Raw genomic sequence first — 10,219 nt, 5'->3', positions numbered from 1 at the left:
ATTCCTCCCCCAGTAAAGCTGCTCTCTTCAGGGGGGTTGCTTTGCTCCATTACAGCCGACGTCTAATACAGCTACTTTAGCCACGGGCCGTTAAAGAGTCCCGTTGGCGGTTCTGATGATCACTCGACGCACCTGGTTGTCTTTGGCCAGGATTGTTTGCTCGACTATACCTTTTGGCCATCTATTTCGGGGCAGAGTCTCGTCCAATATTACAGCGACGTCTCTAGCTGTTATTGGTGGTCTCTTCGTAAACCATTTCCTCGCCTGGCTAAATCTGGTACGTATTCGCATACCCATCGTCGCCAGAATTGATCGGCGAATTCTTGTACAGCTTGCCACATGTGCTATACGGTGTATCTGGTTTTGAAGACTGGTTTGCTGATCCTAGTAGTAGGTGGTTAGGGGTGATAGCCTCGTCGTCTTTGCTGTCTCAAAAGTAAGGGGTCTGGAGTTTAGGATAAATTCCACTTCGCAGAGTGCGCTTTGTAGGCCCTTACTGGTGAATTTTCTCGCTGGGCAGATTGCGTAGAGTACAGCCTTGACGGGACGAACAAGTCGCTCCCATGTTACCCCCATATGAAGAGCGGCTGGTGGATTAAATTTCCATTTGTTGTCATCGAACGCCGGTTGCACGGCGTTGAAGTTGATCGTCTGCGCTTTGTCACAGATAATCTTTTCGGCAGCTTTAAAGTTAGTGGCATTGTCGCTGTAAATTTCTCTTGGGATCCCGCGCCGATTGATGAGGTTTCCGATGCACATTATGCACGATGGAGTGTCCAAAAAGCACGCCAGTTCTATATACACTGCCCGTATGGTTAGGCAGGTGAAAATACCGCCCCATTTTTTTTCGCTTCGCCGTCCTACAGCAACCAAGAAGGGCCCGAAGTAGTCGATACCGACGTAAGTGAAGGGACGTTGGTAGGCAGCTAGCCTGGCGATGGGCAAGAGAGCCATTTGTGGTGGAACAGGCATGGCGCTCTCATTTTTACAGCGTTGGCAAGACTTCCACATGCCTTTGTATCCTGTTAATACACGTCTCATGGGATGTGTGGTGCATTTCCTGATGATACCAGTTCACTATGAGCCAAGTAATGTGGTGCCCATATGGGAGCATTATTTGGTTTTGGCCGTTTAGGGTTTTCTGCTCGCCCTCGGGTACGTAGGAGCTGGTTTTCATCTAGGAAGATATTCAAACATATGAGTTTAGAATTTGGGTTTACCTCTCGTTAAGTTACGAATTTCTGGGTTGAATTCAGATGACTGCGCATGCAGCAAATAGTCTGGACCGTGTAGCCAAGTTTTATATTTATTGGCGTTGTTTGTTTTAGTAGCAAGATCTACAGGGTTAAGGTTGGTTGGAACCCAGTTCCATTGGCTAACGTTTGTGAATTTCAGTATTTCGCCAACGCGGTGCATGACGAATTGCTGAAACTTTCGTGGATCCATACGAAGCCATTTGAGAACAGTCTTTGAGTCGGACCAATAACAACTCGAATTAATTGACAAACTTGGATTGCGTTGGATTCGGTTACTCAGCTTTGCTCCGATCACTGCGGCCTGCAGTTCCATCCTTGGTATAGATAGGTTGGTTCTTTCTACCTGGCATATCCGAAGGTAGCAGACTGCTGTGTATGCCAATTCGCTGGCGTCAACCAACAGTAGGATTTTCAGCTGTATTGTAAAGCATGAGATGAAGACGAGTGGGACGTACATTGACATAAGTACTTGCAAGAGCTCGCGTTTGGTTGGTGTTTTGTCGCTGTCCAAAACGTTGCGCTTCAGCCTGGCGAACTTGCAGATGATTGTCAATACGCCGGAGTTCGGCACTTAATATAAGCCGAGTACCGGCAGAATCGATCTGCATTTTTGTCGCGAATAAAGTGTGCAATGCAGGGTGCGCAATTGATTCCGAAAGTAAGCGCTTCCATAACATAGACGTTAGGCTATTGCCTCTCGGATTTGCTGTCGAACCACAGAAATGTGTGTCTGCTGGTCTCACTCGGATCTGGTGGAACATCTCGGCAATATCGCTACTCGTCCCACTCGGAACGAGAGCAAGAGGTCAAACAGGGAGTTTAGGAGATCTGGACCACTCCAGATCTAGTCATTCAGGGCCTTGCCGTTAGATTAGGCGGCAGCATCCCATACAAGCCGGACCTTCTCTGGTTTATTTTGATTTTCCGGCTTCAGCATACGAGCATAGCCGTTTTCGACGATGTTCTCAATTTGCTTGGTGATTTGCTCCTTCAACTGTGGTTGTCAGGAAAATTGCTTTTGTAGGCATTTAAGCCGTTTTAGTGCGTTTGCGTAGCTATCAGGTAATAAAACTTCAGGGTCTTTCCACATTAGACCGACCTCGTACCTGCCATTCTTCAAGGAAGTAGTAGATTCAAGTCTGGTTAGAGCTTGAGTTTCTTCTAGTGATGATAGCGGTTTGGCTGTGGTAGCGTCTAATGAGAACGCTTGTTTGATGATCTCATGCAGCTTGGCGTCTGTGTCTCTGCATCCACACATGTGAACGCTCACATAAGCTCTGGCCCTTGATGGTGTGGAGCTTTGCAGTGCCCATCCCAGTCGCGTACGGTACGGCGAGGTTCCAGTTATTTGAGCCGATTAGGATGCTTGGGCGTGCGTTGGTGTAGGTGGGGGAATTCTTTGGCGAGAGCCCTTATTTAGATAGACTATACAGGTAGATCCAGGGAATCTACGCTGTGAACCTCTTCCAAGTAGAATTGATTGCCGTTATGTGGATTGCCAACCGTAAGCGTGACACGTTCCGATGCATTTTCTTAGCGTGTTGTATCGTAACTCTAGGATTAAAGAAAGGAGCTAAAAAAAAAGAAACGATCCACAATATATCTCATCCTTTGGAAAATTAAAATATCTTCTTATGAATGATCCTGCAATGTGTTGAGTTTGGCGCTAAGGTTCAATGTTTTAGCGGGCCCACAAGAAACACTCCACTTTTCACGTGATACTTCATTTATTTCTTCCACGTGTTTTCTTAAGCTAGTGGTAGGCTAAATGGGTGTGTGTATGGTGAGCGAGCTAGCCGGTAGTTGAGCCGCTATAAATTAATCACCCTTACTCGCGGTTGTAACCAAACTGTTCTGTCCGCCGCTTAGTATAGAACCTAACATGTAAGCTTAAAGATACAACGGTTAATTTCCCAGCACGTAGGCTGGCGCTTAAGTATAAGTATGAAAATGAAAGAGAATGAGTGGCTTCGTCGGGTCTGATGGGCAGTTAGCGGATTTCGGCGGCAACATTCCTCCCCCCAGTAAAGCTGCTCTCTTCAGGGTTTTGCTTTGCTCCATTACAGCAGACGTCTAATACGGCTACTTTAGCCACGGGCCGTTAAAGAGTCCCGTTGGCGGTTTTGATGATCACTCGACGCACCTGGTTGTCTTTGGCCAGGATTGTTTGCTCGTACCGCGAAAATTTGACTTTCACGAATACAAATATCCCCAAACATTTAATATAGAAATCAACAAAAAAATAAATGAAATGATTGAACAGGGTATCATTCGAAAATCGAATGTTCACCCATTTGGATCGTTCCAAAAAAAGAGATGCTTCCATTGACTATCGAAATCTAAATGAAGTCACAATAGATGACAAGGCATGAATAATATTTTGGAAGACTTAATTTATAAGGATTGCTTTGTTTATCTGGATGACATCATTGTGTACTCCACTTCGTTGGAGAAACACATACTATCACTCAGAAAGGTATTTAAGCTAATTTTAAACTCCATCTCGACAAATGCGAATTTATGAATAACAGAATTCCTTGGTCATATAATAACAACAGAAGGTATAAAACCTAACCCAGATCTCATTAGATTAAAGAAAGAAGCTAAAATAAACATAAACGACCCACAATATATCTCATCCTTTGAAAAATTAAAATATCTTCTTATGAATGATCCTATACTTGCATATCTCGTGTTGAGTTTGGCGCTAAGGTTCGATATTTTAGCGGGCCAAAAGAAACACTCCACTTTTCACGTGATACTTCATTTATTTCTTCCAAGTGTTTTCTTATGCTAGTGGTAGGCTAAATGGGTGTGTGTATGGTGAGCGAGCGAGCCGGTAGTTGAGCCGCTATAAAGTAATCGCCCTTACTCGCGGTTGTAACCAAACTGTTCTGTCCGCCGCTTAGTACCAAGCATAGAAGTAAGCTTAAAGCGCAAGATGCAACGGTTAATTTTCCAGCACGTAGGCTGGCGCTTAAGTATAAGTATGAAAATGAAAGAGAATGAGTGGCTTCGTCCGGTCTGCTGGGCAGTTAGCGGATTTCGGCGGCAACATTCCTCCCCCAGTAAAGCTGCTCTCTTCAGGGGGTTGCTTTGCTCCATTACAGCCGACGTCTAATACAGCTACTTTAGCCACGGGCCGTTAAAGAGTCCCGTTGGCGGTTCTGATGATCACTCGACGCACCTGGTTGTCTTTGGCCAGGATTGTTTGCTCGACTATACCTTTTGGCCATCTATTTCGGGGCAGAGTCTCGTCCAATATTACAGCGACGTCTCTAGCTGTTATTGGTGGTCTCTTCGTAAACCATTTCCTCGCCTGGCTAAATCTGGTACGTATTCGCATACCCATCGTCGCCAGAATTGATCGGCGAATTCTTGTACAGCTTGCCACATGTGCTATACGGTGTATCTGGTTTTGAAGACTGGTTTGCTGATCCTAGTAGTAGGTGGTTAGGGGTGATAGCCTCGTCGTCTTTGCTGTCCAGAGAGACAAAAGTAAGGGGTCTGGAGTTTAGGATAAATTCCACTTCGCAGAGTGCGCTTTGTAGGCCCTTACTGGTGAATTTTCTCGCTGGGCAGATTGCGTAGAGTACAGTCCCCCATATAAAGAGCGGCTGGTGGATTAAATTTCCATTTGTTGTCATCGAACGCCGGTTGCACGGCGTTGAAGTTGATCGTCTGCGCTTTGTCACAGATAATCTTTTCGGCAGCTTTAAAGTTAGTGGCATTGTCGCTGTAAATTTCTCTTGGGATCCCGCGCCGATTGATGAAGTTTCCGATGCACATTATGCACGATGCAGTGTCCAAAAAGCACGCCAGTTCTATATGCACTGCCCGTATGGTTAGGCAGGTGAAAATACCGCCCCATTTTTTTTCGCTTCGCCGTCCTACAGCAACCAAGAAGGGCCCGAAGTAGTCGATACCGACGTAAGTGAAGGGACGTTGGTAGGCAGCTAGCCTGGCGATGGGCAAGAGAGCCATTTGTGGTGGAACAGGCATGGCGCTCTCATTTTTACAGCGTTGGCAAGACTTCCACATGCCTTTGTATCCTGTTAATACACGTCTCATGGGATGTGTGGTGCATTTCCTGATGATACCAGTTCACTATGAGCCAAGTAATGTGGTGCCCATATGGAAGCATTATTTGGTTTTGGCCGTTTAGGTTTTCTGTTCGCCCTCGGGTACGTAGGAGCTGGTTTTCATCTAGGAAGATATTCAAACATATGAGTTTAGAATTTGGGTTTACCTCTCGTTAAGTTACGAATTTCTGGGTTGAATTCAGATGACTGCGCATGCAGCAAATAGTCTGGACCGTGTAGCCAAGTTTTATATTTATTGGCGTTGTTTGTTTTAGTAGCAAGATCTACAGGGTTAAGGTTGGTTGGAACCCAGTTCCATTGGCTAACGTTTGTGAATTTCAGTATTTCGCCAACGCGGTGCATGACGAATTGCTGAAACTTTCGTGGATCCATACGAAGCCATTTGAGAACAGTCTTTGAGTCGGACCAATAACAACTCGAATTAATTGACAAACTTGGATTGCGTTGGATTCGGTTACTCAGCTTTGCTCCGATCACTGCGGCCTGCAGTTCCATCCTTGGTATAGATAGTGGACTCAACGGTGCCACTTTCGCCTTGGAAGCCACGAAGCTGAGGTAGGTTCTTTCTACCTGGCGTATCCGAAGGTAGCAGACTGCTGTGTATGCCAATTCGCTGGCGTCAACCAACAGTAGGATTTTCAGCTCTATTGTAAAGCATGAGATGAAGACGAGTGGGACGTACATTGACATAAGTACTTGCAAGAGCTCGCGTTTGGTTGGTGTTTTGTCGCTGTCCAAAACGTTGCGCTTCAGCCTGGCGAACTTGCAGATGAATGTCAATACGCCGGAGTTCGGCACTTAATATAAGCCGAGTACCGGCAGAATCGATCTGCATTTTTGTCGCGAATAAAGTGTGCAATGCAGGGTGCGCAATTGATTCCGAAAGTAAGCGCTTCCATAACATAGACGTTAGGCTATTGCCTCTCGGATTTGCTGTCGAACCACAGAAATGGGTGTCTGCTGGTCTCACTCGGATCTGGTGGAACATCTCGGCAATATCGCTACTCGTCCCACTCGGAACGAGAGCAAGAGGTCAAACAGGGAGTTTAGGAGATCTGGACCACTCCAGATCTAGTCATTCAGGGCCTTGCCGTTAGATTAGGCGGCTGCATCCCATACAAGCCGGACCTTCTCTAGTTTATTTTGATTTTCCGGCTTCAGCATGCGAGCATAGCCCTTTTCGACGATGTTCTCGATTTGCTTGGCGATTTGCTCCTTCAACTGTGGTTGTCAGGAAAATTGCTTTTGTAGGCATTTAAGCCGTTTTAGTGCGTTTGCGTAGCTATCAGGTAATAAAACTTCAGGGTCTTTCCACATTAGACCGACCTCGTACCTGCCATTCTTCAGGGAAGTAGTAGATTCAAGTCTGGTTAGAGCTTGAGTTTCTTCTAGTGATGATAGCGGTTTGGCTGTGGTAGTGTCTAATGAGAACGCTTGTTTGATGATCTCATGCAGCTTGGCGTCTGCGTCTCTGCATCCACACATGTGAACGCTCACATAAGCTCTAGTGGCCCTTGATGGCGTGGAGCTTTGCAGTGCCCATCCCAGTCGCGTCTTTGACGCTATTGGTTGGTGCCTTGCCCCCTCTTTGATTTTAAGGGGTACGGCGAGGTTCCAGTTATTTGAGCCGATTAGGATGCTTGGGCGTGCGTTGGTGTATGATGCTATCGGTAGTCCCGCTAGGTGGGGGAATTCTTTGGCGAGAGCCCTTATTTAGATAGACTGTACAGGTAGATCCAGGGAATCTACGCTGTGAACCTCTTCCAAGTAGAATTGATTGCCATTATGTGGATTGCCAACCGTAAGCGTGACACGTTCCGATGCATTTTCTTAGCGTGTTGTATCGTAACTCTAGGATTAAAGAAAGGAGCTAAAAAAAACAGAAACGACCTCATCCTTTGGAAAATTAAAATATCTTCTTATGAATGATCCTGCACTGTGTTGAGTTTGGCGCTAAGGTTCAATGTTTTAGCGGGCCCACAAGAAACACTCCACTTTTCACGTGATACTTCATTTATTTCTTCCACGTGTTTTTTTATGCTAGTGGTAGGCTAAATGGGTGTGTGTATGGTGAGCGAGCTAGCCGGTAGTTGAGCCGCTATAAATTAATCGCCCTTACTCGCGGTTGTAACCAAACTGTTCTGTCCGCCGCTTAGTATAGAACCTAACATGTAAGCTTAAAGCGCAAGATACAACGGTTAATTTCCCAGCACGTAGGCTGGCGCTTAAGTATAAGTATGAAAATGAAAGAGAATGAGTGGCTTCGTCGGGTCTGCTGGGCAGTTAGCGGATTTCGGCGGCAACATTCCTCCCCCAGTAAAGCTGCTCTCTTCAGGGGGTTGCTTTGCTCCATTACAGCAGACGTCTAATACAGCTACTTTAGCCACGGGCCGTTAAAGAGTCCCGTTGGCGGTTGGATGATCACTCGACGCACCTGGTTGTCTTTGGCCAGGATTGTTTGCTCGACTCGGGGCAGAGTCTCGTCCAATATTACAACGACGTCTCCAGCTGCTATTGGTGGTCTCTTCGTAAACCATTTCCTCGCCTGGCTAAATCTGGTCGTCTTTGCTGTTCAGTGAGACAAAAGTAAGGGGTCTGGAGTTTAGGATAAATTCCACTTCGCAGAGTGCGCTTTGTAGGCCCTTACTGGTGAATTTTCTCGCTGGGCAGATTGCGTAGAGTACAGCCTTGACGGGACGAACAAGTCGCTCCCATGTTACCCCCATATGAAGAGCGGCTGGTGGATTAAATTTCCATTTGTTGTCATCGAACGCCGGTTGCACGGCGTTGAAGTTGATCGTCTGCGCTTTGTCACAGATAATCTTTTCGGCAGCTTTAAAGTTAGTGGCATTGTCGCTGTAAATTTCTCTTGGGATCCCGCGCCGATTGATGAGGTTTCCGATGCACATTATGCACGATGGAGTGTCCAAAAAGCACGCCAGTTCTATATACACTGCCCGTATGGTTAGGCAGGTGAAAATACCGCCCCATTTTTTTTCGCTTCGCCGTCCTACAGCAACCAAGAAGGGCCCGAAGTAGTCGATACCGACGTAAGTGAAGGGACGTTGGTAGGCAGCTAGCCTGGCGATGAGCAAGGGAGCCATTTGTGGTGGAACAGGCATGGCGTTCTCATTTTTACAGCGTTGGCAAGACTTCCGCATGCCTTTGTATAAGACTCGTAGGCGTGGTATGTAAAACATGTCTCATGGGATGTGTGGTGCATTTCCTGATGATACCAGTACAGTTTTGGCCGTTTAGGTTTTCTGCTCGCCCTCGGGTACGTAGGAGCTGGTTTTCATCTATTAAGATATTCAAACATATGAGTTTAGAATTTGTTTTTAAAGGTTTACCTCTCGTTAAGTTGCGAATTTCTGGGTTGAATTCAGATGATTGCGCATGCGTTGTTTGTTTTAGTAGCAAGATCTGCAGAGTTAAGGTTGGTTGGAACCCAGTTCCATTGGCTAACGTTTGTGAATTTCAGTATTTCGCCAACGCGGTTTTCATCTATTAAGATATTCAAACATATGAGTTTAGAATTTGTTTTTAAAGGTTTACCTCTCGTTAAGTTGCGAATTTCTGGGTTGAATTCAGATGACTGCGCACGCGTTGTTTGTTTTAGTAGCAAGATCTGCAGAGTTAAGGTTGGTTGGAACCCAGTTCCATTGGCTAACGTTTGTGAATTTCAGTATTTCGCCAACGCGTTGCATGACGAATTGCTGAAACTTTCATGGATCCATACGAAGCCATTTGAGAACAGTCTTTGAGTCGGACCAATAACAACTCGAATTAATTGGCAAACTTGGATTGTGTTGGATTCGGTTACTCAGCTTTGCTCCGATCACTGCGGCCTGCAGTTCCATTTTTGGTTTAGATAGTGGACTCAACGGTGCCACTTTCGCCTTGAAGGCCACGAAGCTGAAATAGGTTCTTTCTCCCTGCCGTATCCGAAGGTAGCAGACTGCTGCGTATGCCAATTCACTGGCGTCAACGAACAGTAGGATTTTCAGCTCTATTGTAAAGCATGAGATGAAGACGTGTGGGACGTACATTGACATAAGTACTTGCAAGAGCTCGCGTTTGGTTGGTGTTTTGTCGCTGTCCAAAACGTTGCGCTTCAGCCTGGCGAACTTGCAGATGAATGTGAATACGTCGGAGTTCGGCACCCAATATAAGCCGAGTACCTTTTCTGTGGCGGTAATTTCGTCAGCTTCGGGGAGCAGCGAATCGCTCTTTAGTATTCGGAGGACCTCCTTTGAGTTCGAAGACCAATTGCGTATGTGGAAACCACCTTGAGTTGCGATGTTTCCGACTTCCACGTAGTCGTCCCCACTGTATATAAAATCATCCACGTAGTGGTAGTCCTTCACGGCTTGTGCTGCTTGAAGGTACTGTTGGCAGAATCGATCTGCATTTTTGTCGCGAATAAAGTGTGCAATGCAGGGTGCGCAATTGATTCCGAAAGTAAGCGCTTCCATAACATTGACGTTAGGCTATTGCCTCTCGGATTTGCTGTCGAACCACAGAAATGGGTATCTGCTGGTCTCACTCGGATCTGGTGGAACATCTCGGCAATATCGCCACAGATCGCCACTCGGAATGAGAGCAAGAGGTCAAACAGGGAGTTTAGGAGATCTGGACCACTCCAGATCTAGTCATTCAGGGCCTTGCCGCCAGATTGGGCGGCTGCATCCCATACAAGCCGGACCTTCTCTGTTTTATTTTGATTTTTAGTTATGAAGGTTGGTAGATACCATGTCCGTCTGTTTGGTGTAGCTTATTCCTCCGGCGTCAGCATGCGAGCATAGCCCTTTTCGACGATGTTCTCGATTTGCTTGGGGATTTGCTCCTTCAACTGTGGTT

General features: G+C 46.3%; 4 protein-coding genes across 4 annotated transcripts; all 4 read right to left on the bottom strand.

The window, feature by feature from the left end:
• Positions 1–384: 384 nt before the first annotated feature.
• LOC137579629 (uncharacterized) lies at positions 385–972 on the bottom strand. Its single transcript, XM_068293403.1, has one exon. The coding sequence runs from the start codon at positions 970–972 to the stop codon at positions 385–387; it is 588 nt and encodes a 195-aa protein (XP_068149504.1).
• A 4,445-nt stretch (positions 973–5,417) lies between these two features.
• On the bottom strand, positions 5,418–6,043 carry LOC137579627 (uncharacterized). Its single transcript, XM_068293402.1, has 2 exons — positions 5,666–6,043; positions 5,418–5,462 (listed from the first exon to the last, which is right to left on the bottom strand). The coding sequence occupies exons 1-2, from the start codon at positions 6,041–6,043 to the stop codon at positions 5,418–5,420; spliced, it is 423 nt and encodes a 140-aa protein (XP_068149503.1).
• A 414-nt stretch (positions 6,044–6,457) lies between these two features.
• On the bottom strand, positions 6,458–8,481 carry LOC137579626 (uncharacterized). Its single transcript, XM_068293401.1, has 3 exons — positions 8,007–8,481; positions 7,794–7,927; positions 6,458–6,580 (listed from the first exon to the last, which is right to left on the bottom strand). The coding sequence occupies exons 1-3, from the start codon at positions 8,479–8,481 to the stop codon at positions 6,458–6,460; spliced, it is 732 nt and encodes a 243-aa protein (XP_068149502.1).
• A 603-nt stretch (positions 8,482–9,084) lies between these two features.
• On the bottom strand, positions 9,085–9,834 carry LOC137579625 (uncharacterized). Its single transcript, XM_068293400.1, has one exon. The coding sequence runs from the start codon at positions 9,832–9,834 to the stop codon at positions 9,085–9,087; it is 750 nt and encodes a 249-aa protein (XP_068149501.1).
• Positions 9,835–10,219: the final 385 nt, after the last annotated feature.

The sequence above is a fragment of the Drosophila tropicalis genome, unplaced genomic scaffold (assembly GCF_018151085.1).
Source record: "Drosophila tropicalis isolate 14030-0801.00 unplaced genomic scaffold, ASM1815108v1 contig_722, whole genome shotgun sequence".
NCBI classification, from domain to species: Eukaryota; Metazoa; Arthropoda; class Insecta; order Diptera; family Drosophilidae; genus Drosophila; species Drosophila tropicalis.
The sequence above is the reverse complement of the archived record's forward strand: the minus strand, read 5'-3'. Positions and strand labels throughout refer to the sequence as shown.

Coding starts and splice junctions, on each gene's coding strand:
- LOC137579629 (XM_068293403.1), bottom strand. CDS start 972: ATGCCTGTTCCACCACAAATGGCTCTCTTGCCCATCGCCAGGCTAGCT.
- LOC137579627 (XM_068293402.1), bottom strand. CDS start 6,043: ATGTACGTCCCACTCGTCTTCATCTCATGCTTTACAATAGAGCTGAAA. Junction 5,463..5,665: donor AAATACTGAAATTCACAAAC/GTTAGCCAATGG, acceptor ATATCTTCCTAG/ATGAAAACCAGCTCCTACGT.
- LOC137579625 (XM_068293400.1), bottom strand. CDS start 9,834: ATGGAAGCGCTTACTTTCGGAATCAATTGCGCACCCTGCATTGCACAC.
- LOC137579626 (XM_068293401.1), bottom strand. CDS start 8,481: ATGCCTGTTCCACCACAAATGGCTCCCTTGCTCATCGCCAGGCTAGCT. Junction 7,928..8,006: donor CCCAGCGAGAAAATTCACCA/GTAAGGGCCTAC, acceptor CTCACTGAACAG/CAAAGACGACCAGATTTAGC. Junction 6,581..7,793: donor TCCTGGCCAAAGACAACCAG/GTGCGTCGAGTG, acceptor TGACAACCACAG/TTGAAGGAGCAAATCGCCAA.